At 54.7% G+C, this 21,582-nt stretch overlaps 1 protein-coding gene across 10 annotated transcripts in view; it reads right to left on the bottom strand.

The window, feature by feature from the left end:
- Arhgef10l (Rho guanine nucleotide exchange factor 10 like) overlaps nt 1-21,582 on the bottom strand; it is a 145,770-nt gene that overhangs the window by 13,382 nt on the left and 110,806 nt on the right. For all 10 annotated transcript variants that reach the window (XM_029539498.1, XM_029539497.1, XM_021199843.1 and 7 more), the window contains 4 exons: nt 18,448-18,534; nt 16,687-16,910; nt 15,190-15,344; nt 9,487-9,635 (listed from right to left, as the gene is read on the bottom strand). In XM_029539498.1, the coding sequence (XP_029395358.1) occupies nt 9,487-9,635; nt 15,190-15,344; nt 16,687-16,910; nt 18,448-18,534 (615 nt within the window). The remainder of the gene's footprint in view (nt 1-9,486; nt 9,636-15,189; nt 15,345-16,686; nt 16,911-18,447; nt 18,535-21,582) is intronic.

Consider the following 21,582-nt stretch of genomic DNA (forward strand, 5'->3'; position numbering starts at 1 on the left):
AACCGTAACTGATGAAGAACACCCACTGGTGCATGTGGCTTCTGTGTAGATGCAGACTGTGAAAGGCATCTCTAGGCAGGGATGCTGCTGTCCCCTCCCAAGTCCTATTTAATGTCCTCTGGTTTTCTGCCATTACGAAAAGCCAGCCTAGCATTCTCCTAGCATGGACACCTGAGGAGAAGGCTCGGGCAGCGGCCACCGGGGGCCACCATGCACTGTTCTGATGGGTCTAGCCCTCGAGCCCTATCCCAGCCTTGCCCTGTATGAGCAAGTACCAGGCTAAGAGCTGGGGTCTGCCAGCAATGCAGAGACCGCAGGTGGCAGCTTGCCCCTTGCTGCTCCGTACACCAGGGCTGGGCTCAGCCCAGTTGGCTCACCCGGAGACTCTATGTCCCAGATATTTTACCTTTAATGTGGTAATGACCAGGACTGTTTAGGGCTGTTACAACGATGTCACAAGGTCCTGCCAGCACAGGGCTCTGACCAACCTCAGGCGCCATCACTGTAACTCAGTGATGGGGACCAAGGTTTTGCCCACGCGTGGGAGGGGCAGGTCCTTAAGGGACAGCGCCTCTGCTGGGCCCAGTGCCCACCCTGGGATGTGAGGGCAGGCGCATCTGTGCCTCCTCCCCCTCTGCTCGTTTTGTCTGTGGGCCCTTGCTTCTCACTCTGCCTCCTCCCTCTGACTCTGATTCTCCCATGGCTCCAGGTTATCCTGGGCCGCTCAGCCGTGACATTCCTGTAGCCAAGGGGCCATGGCAGAGCCTCAGAAGAGAGGTGAAGACAGACTCAGGGAGAGGAAGCCTCCCACCAGAGCTGCTGAGACCGGACCGGTGGCCAGCTCAGGTCCAGCAAGGTACACAATAGACATGCTCTATGAGGAGTCCACCTTCTGCGGAAACTGACAGCTGGCATGTGGCTCTATGCATGTGTGCCAACCATCTGAGGAACCAAGAGGAAGCTGGACAGTGTCCCTCTTCACAGTGACCTGCCACCCCACGGAGGACAGTGAGACACAGGCGTGGAGAGGACAGGCCAGGGCTCTGGAGAAGAGCACCCTGTGCTGGATGTCTCAGCTCTCCGAGGAAATCTTCAGACTGCAGAGGACCCCTCTTCACTTTCTCCCTCCGTCAGCTCTGGTGCAGGTGCAGCTTGAGTCCCAGTGAGTTCTACAACCATCCCTGCCCTTGCAGGAGGGAAACTGAGGCGCTCAACAGCAGAGACAGTGGTGCCAGCCAGTTCGGCTTGGAGCCACCAAATCTAAAATCCAAGCACATGCCAACAAGGTCTAGAGACCAGTGGGACACCTCTTACAGAAGTCCCCATGGAGCATCCCCCAGCCCAGCTGCCAGGCTTATAGACGACTAGAGCCTCAGCCAGACCTGATGCCAAGGGACCGAGTAGCAGGCATGGGCCTAAACTACTACACATGAGACTCAGCCCTCCAGGCCATCAGGCGAGAGAGGCTGTGGCACACCCAGGGCCTGAGGCAATGTGGTCCCATACCCCTAGGTAGCCACCCAGTGGACAATGCTTGTGGCTTTGTGTCCCTGTCAGGGACTAGATGGCTGGGCAGCTGTCCTTTGGGTCTCTGCCTCCTCTCTCCCTCTGCCACAGGCTCAGGGGTCTTGGAGATGGGGGAGAGCTCCGGGGAGGGAAGACAGGACCCTGGCAGTGGTGGGAAGGTGGGTTCAGGGCTTGGTTAGCTACCTGTGTGGTATCTGACCCTTCCTCATTGCCATCTGTCCCCTCCCCTCTGTCTTCCCCTCCCAGCCATGACCTTTCACCTCCAGTTCCCATCCCTGCCTGAGACAACTTTTCTGACAAGTCCCAGAGCCAATGGCTCTAAACATCTTGCAAAACTCTGAAAATCTTTCTATCGGACCAAACCTTCCTATGGGAAGACAAATCCTGGGCCAACAGGGTTGAGCCCTTCTGGGTGAGAAAACTGTTCCTCCGGAAGCTCCGGCACCAGAGGCCAGAAGATGGTCCCCTTACCCTAACAAGCACCAGACCTGGGCAGAGTCAGCTCAACAGGCCATCAGCTGGCCATCCCTCCCTCATGGCTGACTTTTGGCTCTGCCATGCTTCCAGTGACCCAAACACGGGGCATTCCACTGAGCGGTCCCTAGGTGCTACAAGAACCTGGGGATTCATTTTGCTCTCCATGCCAATTTGCATAACATTACCGGGAGAAGCCGCACGCCTCGATTTCGTTTTTTTTTTTTTTTTCTGAATTCCCACCCGTTTTGTGTCATAAATAAGATGGGAGACGGAAAACTAATACAGCCCAGCGATGTATTATTCATGCTGTGTCGAGAGCTGTGACGGATTTACAACAGTTAATGCATGCAAACGAAGTTTGGGCGATAACATGAAAATTAAGGGTTGGGGGGAGAGACCTAGGGGCATGGGGTGCACAGAGAGGATCTGAGGGGCTGTGGGGATGTCCAGGAGCCCGGAGAGGTCTCTCCTCTGTCAGGCTCAGTGGCCCAGGGGTGGGGGTCAGTGTATGAACGGAGTAGACTGTGGACTACCAGGGCACACTTGGGTTCCAGAAGGGCCCACCTGCTCTCCAGCTGGGAACTTAAGTCCTGGGTCAGCTGGTGTGTTCGCCCCCTGCTGGCCTGAACCTCTACCATACACCTAGGCACTGGGGACTAAGGGGATAACAGGAACCTGACAGCCCTGCCCCAAATGGTTTGGTTCTGCTTAATCTCATACTTAGTCCCAAAGTGTCCATTGACAGAGGTAGTGTGAGCTACAATGGAGCCCCCACAGATGTGGAAGAGGTCTACACAGGATGTTCCAGAGGTCAGGGAGCAGGGGTATAATGAGAGAGGGGTACCTAGTGACTCCTCCCAGCAACCCCATGGGTGCAAGACCCCAGGGCCAGGCTTCTACAAGGCATCCAAGTGATGGCGGTATAACTCAGTGGTAAGCACTTGCTAGGCACGTGTGGGGCTCCAGGCTCCCCAGCAAGATGAAAACTATACCCAAGCCACTGGCTGAGCTCTGGGCATCGGGGCTAAGGTAGGAACCCCTAAGGCTGGTGTTGAGGCAGGTCTAGGGGGCCCCAGGCTGTCAGTTTGTATGTCCCACAGATGTGCAAACCTGGATGGAGGGTACAATGCCACCCTATGGGCGGGGTCTCTCTCTGCTCACCAGGAGACCTGCCGCTCATTCCACTCCCACCCTGTGGGCGGGGTCTATCTCTGCTCACCAGGAGACCAGCCCCTCATTCCACTCCCACCCTATGGGCGGGGTCTATCTCTGCTCACCAGGACACCAGCCCCTCATTCCAGTCCCACCCTGTGGGCGGGGTCTATCTCTGCTCACCAGGACACCAGCCCCTCATTCCACTCCCACCCTATGGGCGGGGTCTATCTCTGCTCACCAGGAAACCAGCCCCTCATTCCACTCCCACCCTGCTCTTGGTGTGTCCTCACCTCCTTGGTCTCACACTTCCTCCTAGAACGCTTGGGTTGGCCCTTGGCATCACCTAGCCCAGACTGTCACCTCCTGTGCAGAAAAGTGACTGCAGCTGCATCACACCGGCCTGCAAGCTGCACCTGCCCTCGGGAGCACCTCCATAAAGCCATGAGCCTCTGAGCCTGCTGTGACTGTAACCATAGGACCTATGTTCTAGTGGCCCAAAGGACAACCATCAAGAAGATGTTTTCAGAGAGTGAATAATACTCATGTGGTCACACCGCCTGGTGACATGTTAAGCTGTGACTAGAAGCGATTTGGCTGAAGCTGTTACAGGGTAGAGTGGTCTCCCGGGGAGGTCACGGTAAAGTCCAAAACTGAGGGGACAGAGACGGAGCAGCAGCAGTGTGGGAATGTGTTCCTAAGAGAAAGGAGATCAGAGGGCAAAGGCAGGCTGTGGGAGGAGCTTGGTTATGGGAGGAGCCAGGCTGTGGGAGGAGCCAGGTTGTGAAAGGAGCTGGACTGTAGGGAGGAGTCAGGCTGTGGGAGGAGCTGGACTGTAGGGAGGAGTCAGGCTGTGGGAGGAGCTGGACTGTAGGGAGGAGTCAGGCTGTGGGAGGAGCTGGACCATAGGGAGGAGTCGGGCTGTGGGAGGAGCTGGACTGTAGGGAGGAGTCGGGCTGTGGGAGGAGCTGGACCGTAGGGAGGAGTCGGGCTGTGGGAGGAGCTGGACTGTAGGGAGGAGTCGGGCTGTGGGAGGAGCTGGACTGTAGGGAGGATACAGTCCTGTTCTAAGGCTAACAGAGGGTAGGTGGGTGGGTGGGCAGATGAACTTTGAAGAAAAAAAAAGAAAAGCATGGGGCCAGCAAGATAGCTCAGAGGAAGTACTCGCTATGCATGCCGGATGCCCTGATTTTAAACTCTGATACTCACACAGAATGAGTAGAGAACTGACTACACAGAAATATCCTCTAACCTCCATGCACACACTGTGGCGCATGCCCCTGCCCCAGTAATAATAATAAAATGTACAAAGAAGAATGGGGGAAAAGAGGAGGAGGAGGAGGCAGTGGAGGGGGAAAGGAAGAAGAGGGAGAGGAAGGAGGAGATGGAGGAGGAGGAAAAGAGGAGAAGGAGGAGGACTTGCTGCTCTTCCGGAGGACCCAAGTTTGATTCCCAGCACTCATGGCAAACACCTCACCACAGCCTTACGTCCAGCTCCAGGGATCTTGTGGCCTCCCCGGGCACCCACACCCATGTTACATACCCGTACAAAGACACACGTGCATACACAGAATCAAAAACTTTTAAAAATACAACAGGAGAAAAGGGCTTGCTCCCGACTGATACCCATCCACATACCAAGCTGGTTCATCTCTCAGCAGCAGTACACAGAACTAACAACTCAAGGACATCGTAGCCCCACCCTGACTCCACCGCCCTCCCTGTCCCGTGAGCAGGAGGCAGAGACCCCAGGCCATGTAGGCTTGCCCGATACCCCACCCCATCCCAGGAGATCATACCCAGCATGCCTCAGGCCTGCTGTCCCCAGTCGGGCTTTTTTTTTTTTTTAATTAAGATGCAACAACCACCCCACAGCGGGCTCTCCCTCCAGCGACAGCTCTGAGTGAACTCTAGACTGACTGGATTAGACTTTGAAGGTGACGATGCAGATAATGAACACAGAGAACGCCGTGTTGACACAGGCCCTGGCGAGCCACATTATTATTTAACAGGCCTCGCTTCTGCCTCTGCTGGGATCAAGGAGCCGAACAAGCAATTGCTGGTAAGCGTAAAAGCCTGAGGCAGCAGTGGCCCAGCTCCATGGGGCCTGAACTGAGCAAGGTCAGGGCAGAGGCAGGGACCCAGCCAAGTGGGCTGAGGGAAACGGCCCTCATTTAGAGATCTCTTTCCCACATTGGCCCCCACTGTCCTGCCACCTGGTGCGCCTCCAGCGACCCCGACCTGGCTTAACTCTGCTGCTTGCCTCTCAGTGAATACATACCTCGGTACTCTCTTCTGTCACATGTCACACACGACCAGCCCTTACCCCAACCTTCCAGCTCCTGTGTCCCCTCTAGCTAGGGTTGACATGACTCCTGCCTCCCTGTGTTCCAGCTATGTCACTACCTCACCATGTCAGGTAACACCATAGCCCCGGTCTTTCTCCACAGTGGAGTCTGAACTCCTAAAGGGCAGAGGCCAGGTCTCGGTCATCTTGGTCCCCTGAGTGTCATACACTGAGGACACGGAGATGGGCGACATACCCTGCACCCAGCACCTGCTCACTGGGGCTGTCCACTAATGGGCATCTGCTGTCACAACCAATGAACCAGACACAGGATGACCGAGGTTCAACCCTTGACATGGAAGATGCAGGCACAGAATCTGGTCCCCCAGAGTGATACGTAGGTGCCTTCCGAAGGAGACAGAACCCCCTTTTGGTTGAGACAGGCAGCCTGGGAATTAAGACTCATGAGGCCTGTGCTCAGGCCCTGACTCTGCCTCTTTCCAGCTGTGTAACCTCAGGTGAGTTACTTAACCTCTCTGTGCCTGTTCTCACATCTGTTAAGTGGGAACAGCACCCTTCTCATAGAGTGGCTTCAAGATGAAACGAGTTTATATATGTAAAATACATAAGTCCAGGCCGGGTCTAACAGAGTCCATTGTCACTTCCTGGGGATGGAGACAGCCAGATGAACCCTGGTGTCTTCATCTCGTGCCCCAGCCATGGAGAAACAAGAATCATACAGCCAGGTCTCCTGGCTGCGACACCCACTAGCTGGCTGCCCACTCGCCGTGGTCCTCCTGAAGCCTGGGGGAGCTTGCATGAGGCAGGCGTCACAGAAGGCTCTCCTGGATGCCTGTACTGTGTGGAGATATTGAAGACCCTGCAGGTGCAGAACTCAGGCTCAGCACAACCATATATATAGGATGTAGCACACTCTGAAGGCTCCCCAGGACTGACTAGTCCCGCCAGGGACCCACAGGCAAGCCTGACGCCAGCTAGCCCAGGGCTGAGTCTGCGGTCATTAGCAGCAGCCAGATGGGGCCAGCTCCAGCACACAATGCTAGGGTGGGTGGCTCCCCTCCATCCAGGAGCTATTAAATATACATGGTGCAACCTCATAACTGAGCCACTGCTGTGCGGGCAGAATGCAGGGCCGAGCGAGCTGTCACCCATCTGCAGAGAAGCCTCCCGGCTGCCCAGGAATGCTGAGGCAGGGACCTCCTGGCCAGGGGCCCAGAGCAGGTGAAAGGTCATACTGACCCTGCCTTAAGAGCAGCTGGTCCAGCACTAATCTCAAATCATGACAGCCTCTTGGGAGCCAGGAGGTCCCTGGAGCCCTGGGACAGTTAGCCAGAGGCAGACAACACTGGCGGATGAGGGACAGAACCCAGGAAGAGCAGCCCATGCTGGCTCTACAAACCTACCCTGTGCCCAGCCTACACTCCTGGGTCAGGAGGGGATGGAGTTTCTTCCCATGAAGTGAGAGGGGCCCGCAGGCTTGTACTGCCTATGGAGGCTGACAGGGCCCACACCACCGACATCTGCACCCATGCAAGCAGTTTGACCCCCTAGGCTTCGTACAGTCAAAGTCAGGGAGCTGGGAAAATAAGGAGAACCGTGCACAGAGAGGTTCAGAGACCTACCCAAGGTCACAAAGCAATGAAGAGACAAAGCCAAGGTCCCATCTCAGCTCTGTTCATAAACTATTCTTCCTCCAAGGGTGTGGGGGATCCTACTGACAGGGATGGACCAACAGTGGCTGAGCCAGGGGTGGAGCTAATGCTAGTGACAATCCTGCCCACTCTCCCCTCTAAGCCTCCACTGATCAAGTCTACGGAACAGCCCAGGAGCCTGTGGGAGGAGCCCAACTTCCCCACCTAGAGTCCTGTCCCCAACTCCCGCAGCTCCCCAAACTCTGTCCCTGAAAAAGCCTTCTGCAGGAACAGCTCATGGGGACCACAGGACCCTGGCATGCCAGCTAACCTTGTCCATTGTCCTTTCATGAGATAGAAGAGGTGACAAGGCCTTGGAAGGGACATGATGAGGGTTCCCCAGGACACAGCAGGGGGCCGGGAAGAGGTCTGTGGGCACAGCCACCTGCTCCTCTCCCCACTCTACCCCTCAGTAGCTCAGGAGAGCGGGGCTCTGCTCTCACTGGTCACACCGCCTGGTCATTGTGGCCCTGCCCAGCAGCACCAGGGAGGTCACAGGTCCTCAGTGTCGTGTTCAAGTAGCTCTTGAATGGGACAGACCCCACGGTGACAACTAGAGCCCCCAGCAGCCTCTCTACAAAGGACAGCATGGGGCTTGGGAGACAGTGTGGTACACAGACATGAATTCAAGCCCCAGAACGCGTACTTTAAAGGAGGGGGCACATGCTTATATCCCAGTGAGGGGGTCAAGGTGGGATGGAGACAGGAAGATCCCTGAGGCACACGACCAGCACCAGACAGTCTAGCCTAGTTGATGAATTCCAGGATCTGAGAGACTCTGCCTCCAAAATAAAGGTGGACAGAACCTGAGGAATGACCCCCAAGACTGCGCACACATGCACACGCGCGCACACACATACACACACACACACACACACACACACGCACGCATACACATACACACAGACAAGTGTCTCACAACTTGCCATGCGGCTCACGAGACGAAGCCTCTCCTGCTAAGGCGCTGACACATGGTCAGTCATCCAACTCCTCCCATGTCCGCTCCATCCCCCTGCCAGTGCGGGTCTACACTGTGGCTCCTTTGGCACCGCTCACTCAGTGTTACCTCAGACAGTCACCTGACTGAGCCACCCAGTGCCCAGGGGTTTGGTCACACGTGACTGGCTGTGTCTGGTACGAGGGAAGATCTGAGCTGTAGACAGTTACACAGATGGCCTCCCTCCCCAAGTGTGCGGGCCTCACCCGGTTCAGTGATCACCTAGGCACACAGAGCTGAGCGAGGAGAGTCTCTCTCTGCCTCCATAGCCAAGACAGATGGAAGGTCTTGCCATCCCTGGAACCAGGCAGAAACCCCAGCGCTTTGGGATCCTGGGACTGCCAGCTTGAAGCTGGCCTTTGTTCTGGTGCCTCCCTGGTTCTCAGGCCTTTGTGTCAGACTAAACCCCACGCTGGCTCTCCTGGGCCTCTGGCTCATGAGGCTGTCTCTTGAATCTCCTCACCGAGGTCCCCTACAGACCTCTTGCTTCTGCCTCCCACAGGGAGTCCCAGGACACAGAGAGGAGACATGTATGCAGCCTTCCTTCATGGGCTAGAAGCCAGTATTCCCATGGCGTGAGCATGCTCATTGGCTAAGCAAGGACTAGCCACAGACTCATGTGCAGAGCCCAGACGCTCACCTCTAGACTTCAGGAAAAGTAGGGACATACAATAAGAAGAGTGCAGGTCACATCTCCCAGGACTTCACACACACACACACACACACACACACACACACACACACACACCACCATCATCATCATCATTATCATCACCACCACCACCATCATCCCATCATCATCCACAGTGCCCCCACCTCAGTTTCCCCCTTTTCCAGTGAGGATTGAGTCCTCCAGGCCCCTACCCTGACCACCCTCAAGTGAACAGCACCAAGCTCTGCCTAGCGCCTGAGCTATCAATCATCAAATTAGAGGTGCCCAAGGAGGAGAACCTAATGGAGATGAGAAAACAACCCCACACGTGGGGGCACGCCAGAGGAGCCTGCCTGTCTGGGGACCTTTCCAGGCTCCCCTCTGGGTCTGGCGCCAAATCTGATCAATCAATAATCCAAATGAATCAACAACGGCAAATGCCACCAAAATACCATTTGGGAAGCCACCAAAGTTCATACCAGCCACTAAGGATGGAACACAGGATATGACAAGGTGGGGCCGTGAAGCCAGGCCCTCATCCCAGCAGAGACAACACAGCTTTGCCTACAACTGAGCATGACAGGACCCAGGGGCCTCCAGCTACACCTCTGTTTAAAGAGCAGAGGTCATAGATGGGTGTGACTCCAGCCAGCATCGACGGATGAGGCCTTGGTATGGGTACCTGAGTCTGCAGAGTGGCAGCATCTAGTACAGTGACCCTTGGCCCGCAGCTGGCCCAGGCGGCATCCTCCAGGCTCAGCAGCGTGCGAATCGGCCCTGGGCCCACAGTTATGCACATGGGAGGGCTCTCCAGGTCCCAGGGAATGTCACCTATGGGAGAGAAGGACACAGGTCAGTGGCTGGCTCCATACACCCTTCCCCATGGTCTTTCACCCTCACTTCACTGGGGTGCCTGACATTATCCCCCCCCCCCATTGCACCGGGACCACCCTACACATCTCTTCTTCCCGCTGCCTCGTCCATTCACTCCACACGTGAGCTTGGTGCTGAGAACAGGCAGAAGCAGGCGTAGGCCCTGCCATCTGGAAAACCGCAGTGGGTGGAGACAGCAACAGCCAATCACTATGAGCTGAAACGCACCGAGGGAAAAAAAATGGACATGGAGGACAGAGACACAGGGGCTTCGCGGAGAGGCAACCTCCACGTTAGTACCTGCCAGGAGGTAAAGGATTGCAGAGTCCAGGGACTTGGGACCAGCATGACCTTGATTCTAAGGAGCACACCTGCCTAAGCTTCTCAGAGTCGTAGTGTCCCCATCTGGATGGGAAGGGACTTTGCCAAGACCACAGCTCATCTGAAAACCATGAGGATTTCCTTCAGACCGGAGACCTCTTTCCCTCCACAGATGCTACCAGATACAAGAGGGACAAGGGGGATGAACGGTGGTGAGAGGCTCTGAGAAGGTGCAGCCAAGCACCATCCTGGCCTGAAAAGAGTCCCTCCCCTGCCACGCCCCAACCATGCCCATCTCACTGAGAACCACTCCCTGCTGGACAGTGCCTGCATCCCAAGTCGTACCACGCCCCAGTGGCTGCTCTAGGTTGTCAGGGTGCTGGGCAGGAAGGGGGTTTAAGGGGAGCTGAGACCCACTGAGAGGCCTGGAGGCAGGGATAAGACGCCCTACAACGCAACCTTTCTAATGCTGTACCCCTTTAATAAAGTTCCTCATGCTGAAGTGACCTTCTCGGCCACAAAATTATCTCCGCTGCCACTTCATAACTGTAATTTTGTTACTGTTATGAGTCATATTGTAGATACCTGATATGCAGGACATCCGGTACATGACCCCTGTGAAAGGGTCACTTGACTCCCCAAAGGGGTGCCGACCCACAGTTGAGAAACACTGCCTTAGAGCAGTGGGCACAGTAACTGGGGCCAGGGAGAGAGGAGAGAACCAGCAGCTGGGTGCCCCAAACCCCCTCATCGACTACAAAGCACTCGACATGGGCATACCCTCCTCTGGGCCCGCTGCCGTGTGGCAAGTCTGAGAACGGCTGTCCCCAGAGATGTAAGAGACCAGGTTATACGGGGAAGCCACCAAACTCCTCACCTTGTCCTCTGGCCACATGTGTTCAGCATGTTCCCCACCTCTTGGCTCCCCCTGAACCTTGCTTCTATACTCCCAGCCTAGCTAGTAAATTAAGAACTGGGGCCTGGAATGATGACTCAGCTGTTAAGAGCACTGACTGCTCTTCCAGAGGTCCTGAGTTCAATTCCCAGCAATCACATGGTGGCTCACAACCATCTATAATGAGATCTGATGCCCTTTTCTGGTGTGTCTGAAGACAGCCTCAGTGTACTTACATATATAAAATAAATAATTCTTTAAATAAAAAAAAATAAAACCCTTGGGAACCCCCTCTGCAATACACAATACCACTCTTTCCATCTCAGAGCGTGACCACACACAGAGTAAGCTAGCCAGGCCAGAGCAGTCTGTGGCTCTGAACTTCCATGTCCATTTGAACAGGGACTTGACCTCTCTGAGCCTCTGCTTCCTCGTCTCTAAAATGGGTATGACAACCATGCGTGCGTGCGCACACACACACACACACACACACACACACGCACACGAGCACACACATACACACGCACACCAGAATGTTGTAAGGAGCCAAGGGGCTGTATATGCTGACCCAACACAGCATGGAACACCGGTAAAAAGTGCCAGTGGTCAACACTGAGTCCCCTTCGAGTCTGTGCCTGTCACTATGCCCATGAACGAATTCTTTAACTCCCACAAGCCTGCACAGCAGATACTGTCATTAGCCCTGACTTATAACTAACATACTGTCAGTTCAATTACCCAAGTCACAGCTACACAGCCGTCCCTGCTCGCTGGCTCCCGATAGTCTACAGAAACCAAAGCTGGTACCATTTAATTAAAGGTGACAACAGAGGCCCAGAGTCGAAAACCTGAGCGAGTCCCCCAAGGAGTGCCGAGCCGGGCCAAGCAGCGTTTAAACCCAGAGCTGGGTCTGACCTGGCTGCATCCATGCCCTGCTACCAGTGCTCCTCTGGGACTAGTGTAGGTGACCAGCAGGCGGCCCGGCCTCCGTAGAAATGTGACCCTGAACCAGAACACCCGATTCAAGGAAATGCAAGGCTTTGGAGCGCCCCCTAGTGACAGGAGGTGAGGCGTGTCTGTGGCCGGCTGCCAGAGCCTCTGCCACTGTGGCTTAGATGGTGGAATGGAAAAGACTTGGGGAAAGGATGCCGGGGTCCCATCGCGGAGGCTGGCAGTCATGGTTATCCATGGGCACGGAAGAAATGGCTAAGAGATCCTTGCCACCCAAGGACAGTTCATCACTGCCGCTAAAGTCCCGAGGGTCATACCTACACTGGCCATGCCAGCTTCATGGGCTGGTGTCCCCAGAAGCCCCCTAAAGCAAGGAACTGTGGTAGGAATTAAATATAAATTTCTATCAGAGTGGACACTGGCCAGGAGCCCCCGCCATAGCCCACAAGGGCACCCTGACCTTGTTGGGACTTGGTTTTCTTAACAGATGGTTCTCTGAGGCCCTTCCAGCTCCCATATACCAGCTTCACAGATGACAAAGGTCACCACTGAGCCTGGGCGGGGCTTGAGGGGCTGTCCCCTCCACTCACCCTCCCTCCCTTCCCAACCCTCAGGTAGCTGCAAGCAACCACACGCGGTCCAGAAAGAACCTGCGCTCCCAGGCCCACGCCCGCCCCTGGGTGACAGCCCATTTATCTAAGCTGCGCAGCCGGTCAGCAGAGACGAAGGCCTGTCTCAGCAAAAGGCACCTTCAGGGTGCCAGCATCCCCCCTCCCCCAGCCTCGGGTGACACAGCCCACTGGGCTTCCACAGGGGGCCAGCTCTGGCTGCGGACGGGAAGCGGGACACAGCGTGAAAGTCACTGAGGCCAAGAGGGGCCCACGGTGGGGTGTCCATTGTAGACACCTGGGGAAACCTGCACATGGAATCTTCTCAAACAGCCTTTGAGGGGGGCTGCCTGCACCCCCACCTCACAGGTGAGGAGATTGTCACCTCAGCATAAGCGTCTCATCCAACACCAGCTCCAGGATGAAGCAATTCACATTCCAGACACTCCTGGCCACCAGGGGCACCCTGGAGAGGTTCTGGAGGGGGACCTTGAGGCTGGCCTAGGGGCATCCAGAGAAAGCTCTGCTCCTGAGCCAAGGGGACCCTGAGGCCTCTGTTAGATCACATGATGCTGGGGGTTCTAAGAGCTGCTGGGGACCGCCTCTTAGAGGCACCCTGGGCTGGCTGGGGGCCCAGGGAAGGAAACACTTCTCAGAGCCAAGACATGAGGAGAACAGGCTCCTAGACAGGGTGTGATGCCAGGCGTACCCAGCCTCCTGCCAAGGGGTTCAGTGCCTAAACTCTATAACACTTCCCTCTACTTCCCAACGGGACTGAGACAAACTCAAGGCTCTCGTGAGCAACTATCCACCCCTAACCTTACCTAGCTCTCTGGGGCGGGGGGTAGGGGCATGACGTCAGCCATGCTCCTGCCTCTGGCCTTCTGTTCCAAATTTGCCGCTTGCCTGGCCCTCTCTCTCAGTTCTTAGCTTCAGGATCTACCTTTTTGGATAGGCCCCAGCCGCTCACCCCACCCCATGAGGTAGCCGGGCTCTAACCGGGACCCTAATCATACCTCAGGAGTCCTTGGCTGCCTGCTTGGTGACATGGCTATTCTGACCTTCTTCTGTAGACTTTAAACCTCACAAGGGCAGGAGATATGTCTGTCTTGTTGGCCAGTGTATTTACGGCATACAACAGGTGTTTATACATATCAGGGGGAGCAAATGTTTGCAGGGCAGACTCCCTGAAAATGGGGTGCAACACCCCCCAGAGTACTCTGACAAGCTAGCAGGCTCCATCCTCAGGCTAAGGACCAATGGCTAAACCCAAAACTCCACCAAAGACTGTACTGTGTCCCCCCCCAAAATCCACACAGCTGCAGCCCTGACCCTGTACTGATCCCTCAGAATTTATTCTTCCTTGGAGACAGCAGTCGCAACAGATGTAATTAGTGGACCTGGGCTGGTCCCTAACCCAGAGCGGCAGGCATCCTTGTAAAAGGGGAGATAGAGACCCAAAGGTGCGTGAGCAGGAAGACATCCTCGTGAGGTCAGTGAAGACCCAAGTAGCGTCCACACAAGAGGCTGCTGAGAGCCTACCATGGGCCTTGATCCTGAACTCCCGTTGTTTGAGCCACTGCTGTGGTCCTTAGCTAAAGCAGCCCCACCTCCGCCCACCTAAGCACTCCCCTCATCAGGGCTGGATGAAGCCGGAATCATGGTGTCCAGGATGCCCGGCAGGGTGGGTGGTCCCTCAGAACCTCCTGTCTAAACCTGAGCACATCTGAGCCAGGATTTACATTCACACACACGCTCTGCTCTGTCTGATGGTAAGAGGGCTTCTTTTCCCTTCTTCCCCCTTTAATTAAAAACTATAAATGCCTTATCAAAAGCTAATTAAAAATACCAACATAGTGCCAAGTAGGGGGAAGAAAAAAAAAACCTCATTGCAAATATCCGTTTATAGCCCTGCAACAGGCTGCTAGGATAACGCAGCCTTCAGATCTGAGCTGAGCTGGCGCGAGGGAGGAGGAGGGGACAGTGCTGTGGAGCCCTGGGGACTCCACGCTTGTCCCTGGGTCCTTACGGCCAACCTGGAGTTTGAGTGAGCCTGGGGGACTCAGGGACCAGGCATGGCATTCATAGGGTTATGGACAACCTGAGCTTCTTTTCCCAAGCCCCCGCCCCCACCCCCAGGCTCAGTGCACTGGTGCCTGGAACAGAGGTGACACTCCAGGGTGCCATCGAGGCTTGAGATGAGGGGACATTACATGCCTGACACTGTTCTCGGAGCATGGTGCACACACCACTGCAGCAGAGCACTGCTGCCCCCCACTTCAGACTCAGTGACTTGGCCAGCAATGGCTCTGCTAAAAAACAGCCCAAAGGTGGTGCCTCTCCTTCTCAGCACCCATTCTGGCCTGGGCCAGGCCCACACGGAGATGCTTCAGCTTGCCAGAACCAAGAGAGGGGCAAAGAAGGGACTGCTCACTGGGGACACAGCTGTCACGGGGAGGAGTCTGAGCAAGAGGCCAGGTCTTTCCAAGACCACCCCCAGTCTCTCTGCCTGGGGAGCACTGTCCCCTGGGTTTGTTTATGGACAGAGAGGTAAGTGCCCTGTTCCTTCGGGGATCCCCATATGGGAAGGTCAGGTCTCAGAACCCCTCCAGTCTGAGAGGCCGGCCATTTCCAGCCCCACCTCCTTAGCGTGCGTTGCTTGATCTGTTAGCAGAGGATCCAGGCACACCCCAGTGTCCAGATGCACCCCCATACCCACCCACCCATCAGTCCTCACCACTGGTCCGAGGATAGGCAGCGAGGGTCCCGTCCTGAAGGCCGGCAAGCAGGTAGAAGGGGCTGTGACGCAGACAGAGCACGGGCTGCGGGCCTGGGCTCTTGCAGGTGGCCAGGCACTGGGTACCAGTGTCTACACTGCCATAGAGCAGGATGCTGGAGGGAAAGATGGTATCACTGTGACTCATGGGCACCGGCCTGTGTGGGGCTTCACTTGCCCGGCCTCGTTTCTCCTACGGGAACCCTGGCTTCTGTCACAGGACAAGTATAATGAGGAAAGTATTGGGTTCCAACTGACCTGGAGTGGTGACCTTCTGTCCTCCCCATCAAATGGTGCTGTGGTGCCCACTTGAGGGCCATCGGGGAAGAAGCCAGAAACAGAGGTCATAAGGCACTGGGTGCCATTTATAGGGTACGCCTGAGGGCAGTTTTCAAGGAAAGGGTACAATGGGTGTTTGCTTCTTTAGGGAGTAATGAGAACATTCCAGAGCTAAGTCATGATTCCCAAAACCCATCAAATTGCGTACCTCAAAATGGCTAACATGGTGGTTTGTTTTACTCTGGTTTTTTCATTTGTCAGTTTGTTTGTTTTAATCAGGGTCTCAATGTGATCCAGACAGGCCTCAAAATCGTTCTGTAACCAAGAATGACCTTAAACTTCTGATTCTCTGTCTCCCACCTCTCAAGGGCTGGGATCTCAGACATGGGTCACAGTTTGAGGTTCCAAGGACAGAACCCAGACTTCGTGTAGGCTGTGCCAGTGTTCTTCCCACTGAGCCACACTTCCAGCCCCCCCTGAAATGGTGAATTTTGTATTACATGAAATTTACCTTGGCTCAAAACTACAATTAAAGGTGTTTCCCAGATCCCCCGAAGTCCAGGCCCTGCCTGGGCACCAGGCTACAGATCCAGCCTGGACTGCAGTGAGGTTAGTGTATCTTTCTACTATTACTCCTTGGAATACTGGTTTCAGTTCCTCCTTGTGTGGGAGATGGGGGTAGGGATAGCCCCCAGGCTGCAAAGCCACTATGAGAGATCCCCTCAGCATGTGAGGCACACAGTAGGTACTCAGAAGACACACAATCTCATTCTACAGGATGCGGTGAAGAGTACTGATGCAAGGGGACTCTCTTTTGGACAGTCTTCTCATGATTAGATGGGACTGGCCTTCTAGTACCCACACAGCCTGCATTGGGATGGGCTTGGCGGTGGGCGCTAAGCCTCACTGCCCACAGGAACCTGAGACTCAACAACTCGACAGGGGGAGCTTCACCTCAGACAGGGCCTGACACAACATGGCATGTCTAAGGACACACAGCCTGGAAGTGGTGCCAGAGGTTTAGGGGACCCGTTAGCAATGACATAAGCCACTCCTGACACATTGGCTGTCTCCAGTCCCCATTCTCCTGGTGACACTGAGCTGGGGAAGGCTGCTTTGGTTAGCGGACTTCCTGCAGCCATCTGCCTGGCAGGGCAAGGTGTCTCTGCTCATCCTCACCTGCCATCCTGCAAGCCGAGGCAGACAGTGGGATGCACTGTGACCGAGGGATCGGTGGCCGCCCGGCTCTCCTCTCCACCCTCAGCCTCCTCCTCCGGATCTGGAATATACTCTATGCAAAGCACAGGGGCTGCCACTGGGAAGGACTTGACCGTGCGAGGTGAAGGCCGGTTCAGGGAGAAGATGTCCACCTGGCCACCAGCACCCTCTTGACCACCGCCAACCTAGGAGCAGAGGCCCATAGAAGCTGTCAGGCTAGCACATAGAGCATCCCTTCCCAGGGACCACACCCTACACAGACTCATATACACAGACACACACAGAAAGATACACAGACACACACAGAGAGATACACAGACACACACACAGAGATACACAGACACACACACAGAGATACACAGACACACACACAGATACACAGACACACACACAGATATACACAGATACACACACACAGAGACATGGAGATACACAGACATGGAAATACACACATATAGGTACACACAGATATAAACAGATACACACGGATACACAGAGATATACGCATACACAGACAGACACACATATATATACACATACACACACACATAGAAACATACACCCAGACACATAGAAACAGATATATACAAACACACATACACACAAATACAAACATATACAGATACGCACAGATACAAACAGACACAGAGATACACACATACAAACAGATACACACACATACAGAGATACACAAATACATATAAACAGACTCACATATACATACACACATAGAAACATACACCCAGACACATAGAAACAGATATATACAAACACACATACACACAAATACAAACATATACAGATACGCACAGATACAAACAGACACAGAGATACACACATACAAACAGATACACACACATACAGAGATACACAAATACATATAAACAGACTCACATATACATACACACATAGAAACATACACATAGACACATAGACACACAGATACACATACACACACAACACACAGTTCTGAGGGATACACACACAACACACCTACACAACAATACACATACACACAGATACACACACACACAAACACACAACACACAGCTCTCAGGAACAGTGATGGAGAGGAATTCTCTCTTTCCTGTCCCCACACACACCCTGCACTCAACAAAGGTCACGTGCTCCCAGCTACAAGGAAACAAATTAGTTTCGGGGCCTAAGGCAATCAAGCAGCAAGTACTACTGAAAAGTGGGTGCAGCCCACACAGCTCCCAGCTCCCCCTGCAGAGGCCTCCCAAGCAGTACCCAGTGAGTCCCTGGTGTCTTTAAAATGACCCTCTGTCCTGCTCAGTTTCGCTTTTGTGTCGAGTTCACGCTATGAACCCAAGGTATACCTGTCAGGTGAAGAATAGGTGCATTATGCAGGCATGCACGGGCAACTGGGGGTGTACGTGGTGGTTGGGTCAGTGGGTGTGTGGAAGGATGGATGGATGGATGGATGGATGGATGGATGGATGGACAGTTGGACGGATGGATGGATGATGGATAGATGGATGGATGATGGATGGATGGATGATGGATGGATGGATGGATGACGGGTGGATGATGGATGAATGGATGGATGGATGGATGAGTGATGGAGGATGGATGGACAGATGGATGGATGGATGGATGGATGGATGGATGGATGGGTGGATGGACGGACGGACAGACAGATGGACAGACAAATCCACCACCATCATCGCCACCCTGAGCTGGGCAAAGGGCACTACTCACCCAAAGGTAGCCCTGTGGAAGGGAAGTGCTGACAGCCGAGAAGCCCAGCAGGGGAGAGTTAACAGGACTGTGGACCAGACCGCCAAGCTGTGGAGACAGAAGCAGAAGAGTCAGGTTAATCGGTGAGGTTAACTGACCTCTGACGGGCTTCTGAGCCTGTCGGCCCCCAGGTGAGAATGTGACACGGGCCACACCCAGCTGGTGAGAATGTGACACGGGCCACACCCAGCTCCCCGTGCCTCATATCGGATCATCACCCTTCCAGAACCTGACTGGTGCTCTGGAACCAGTCAGCTTCTAGACGAGGCTTGTTGAGGGCCCCTAAGCCCTACTCCAGTCCCCACCCGCATCCAAGCCATCTATTTTGTAGATGGGGAAGACAGGGTCCACAGTGGGCCAGGGCCAGCAAAGAGGAGGTGAGTGCTTGCTCCTGCAACCCTCAGAGGCCCCCTGCAAGGTTCCAGAAAGCTGTGGGGAGGTGGAAGGTGAGAAGCAGGAGCTCTGCATCAGTATCTGTCAGGAGGACACACTGGGACAGGGGACTGGCCGGCAGTCACCTATCACTGAGCGCCGCTGACTGCTTATGTTCCCTCTTGCTGGGCGGCCTCTCAGAGCCTTGTCTCCTGAGCTGATCCGGAAAGCCTAGCTCTCCGAACAGTACAGAGAGAGTGGTGGGCCAGGCTGGAAGGTGCTATGTCAAGGGACACAGAGACTGACACAGGGTCTTTTCCCAGACAGGTGCTGCCCTCTGCTGGTGAAGAGCCTGCGAGTCCCGCTCTGCTGGGACATTCTACCAAAATGCCTAACCATCCTGGGCAAGAGAGCCAGACGTTGTTATCTCAGACACCCTCCTCATGTAGCAGTCAGACTGAAGCTCAGAGAAGGGACAGGGATGGCTTGAGGTCACACAGCGTGTTATAGGCAGAGGCAGGACTAGAACTCTCTTCACCTGGAAGTCCCAGGGCAGCAGCCTCAGCGCTACGGTGTCCCACACGGAGTGAGAAGCAGCCAGAACCTCTGTGTCATGTCTGTGCTGGCTGACAATGACATCACAGCCCAGACTCAGGCATCGCCACGGCAATTCCCGTGGGCCAGGTGAGTGGCAGAAATGGGTCTGAGATGGTGGTTCAACCGTGGGCTTCCTTAAGGGACAAGTGTCTGGACCTCAGGTTTGCTTATGACAGGAAGCCGACTTCTAGGAAGGCAGGCACATGAGAGAGGCAGGGTGCTAGCTGGGGAAAGGAGGCAGGCTTTGCATGGAGCTAGCCTCAGCTCCGACCCTACTCACACACCAGCTCCCTGTATGTAAGTAGGGACCTGACATCTGGCCGGGATGCTCCTAGGGCCTAAAGAAGACAGCTAAACAGTGTGAAGCACAGGCCTGGATGCCTGGCACCCAGCAGCCCTGAGGCTCTCGGGACCTGCATAGAATTCTTCAGTCCTTTGCATGAACCACAGCTGAGCAACTACACAGCCAGCAGGTCAGCAAATACAGCTTGAATGTGTTCTCCAGAGGCCCGTGTGCTAGGAGCCTGGTCCTCAGGGTAGCAGTGGAAAGGGGCAAGACCTTTAAGAGGCAGTACATAGAGGGAGGTAATTAGATTCTGGGTACATCATCCCAGGAAGAGGTAAATGCAGTTCTCATGGGATCCCAGTTCATTCCCTTGAGAGTGAGCTGTCAACCAATGAACCAGCCTGACCATGAACCCTGTCTTCTAGGTTCACCAAACACTGGCCTCCACATGTGATCCTATCATAATGCTATGGCCCTGAGACCTTACCGGGGAAAGGACTGGGGCTGTCTGAACTTGAGTTGTCCAGCTTCCAAAACAGTGAGGCAAATAAACCTCTTTTCTTTCTACAGGGTCTAACCTCAAGCATGTTGTTATAGCCAGAGAAAACAAACTATTACCAGTTCCCGCTAATGAAGGCTGATGGCCATTGGAACAGAGGCTCTTGACCTGGGAAGCTGAGGACTAAGTTGTTTGGCTATATAACCTCTGTGGGGCCAGGCTACAACCCCAGTGCTACAAGGCATTCACGCCTCAGGCCTCTCAGAGAGCCTGAGAGATGGCTTGGCAGGTAAAGGGGCTTGCTGCCGCCAAGCCCAACAACCTGAATTCAACGCCCTAAACCCACATGGAGGGGGGGGAGAATAAAATAGATACCCAAATGTGCACCATGGAAAGCCCCCCATACACACAAGTAAATAAATAATGTCATTTTTAAAACTTAAAACATCTCAAAATGGACACGCTCCACTCTCCCAAACCTGTGGCCAGGCAGACAAGCCTGGTTTGTGGCATGTCCTCCCCTGACCTCCCACTGCCCCTCCAGGGACAGGCCCCTACTTTGGAATGGGGTCAAGAGCCCAAAAAGAACCCTCAGACTCCCCAGCGGTCCAGCCTGTGGGAACCCCCAGGGGACCTGCTGGGATGGTCACCTCTTCCTGGAACCCTGAGTGCATCGGACACAACTGCGTCGAGTGTGCACACATATGCATGTACAGGTGTGCACACAAGTGTCTGAAGGTCAGAGGTCAACTAACGTCCGCCTTCTTTTTGGAGACGGGGTCTCTCACTGAGCCTGGAGCCCCACCTGTCTCCCCCCACCCCGGCCCCCAGGATTGCTGCAGGTTAACAGTACACACCACATCTAGCCTGGAGCCCCACCTGTCTCCCCCTCCCCGGCCCCCGGGATTGCTGCAGGTTAACAGTACACACCCCATCTCTTTTATGAGTGCAGGGGTCGGATTCTTGTTAGTGTGGGAAGCAGTAACCACTAGGCCATCTCTCCAGATCTTTAACCATACAATTTAATCCTCACTGTGACCCGGTCAGGGGGGCTCAACTGTCTCTCTGGTTGGTACTAAAGACGTGACTTTACACTGTGAGCTACAACGCTTTCCAGTGTCACACGACTGGGGCATTCCAGGCCGGGGAACAACTCCAGCAGGAAGGCTTCCAGTCTTCACCCTTTTCCAATAGCCAGCTCCTCCGAGATAGGGGTCTGGCACGACCCAGCGTGGGCACAGCTGTCCGCTCATTACTCTCAACCCCCAGCAAGAGCAGAATTCAACACATACTTCACTGAGTACTTACAGGCCAAGGTCCTGTCTGCCCAGGAAAGAGGCAG

Source organism: Mus pahari, chromosome 6 (genome assembly GCF_900095145.1).
Source record: "Mus pahari chromosome 6, PAHARI_EIJ_v1.1, whole genome shotgun sequence".
Classification (NCBI taxonomy): Eukaryota; Metazoa; Chordata; class Mammalia; order Rodentia; family Muridae; genus Mus; species Mus pahari.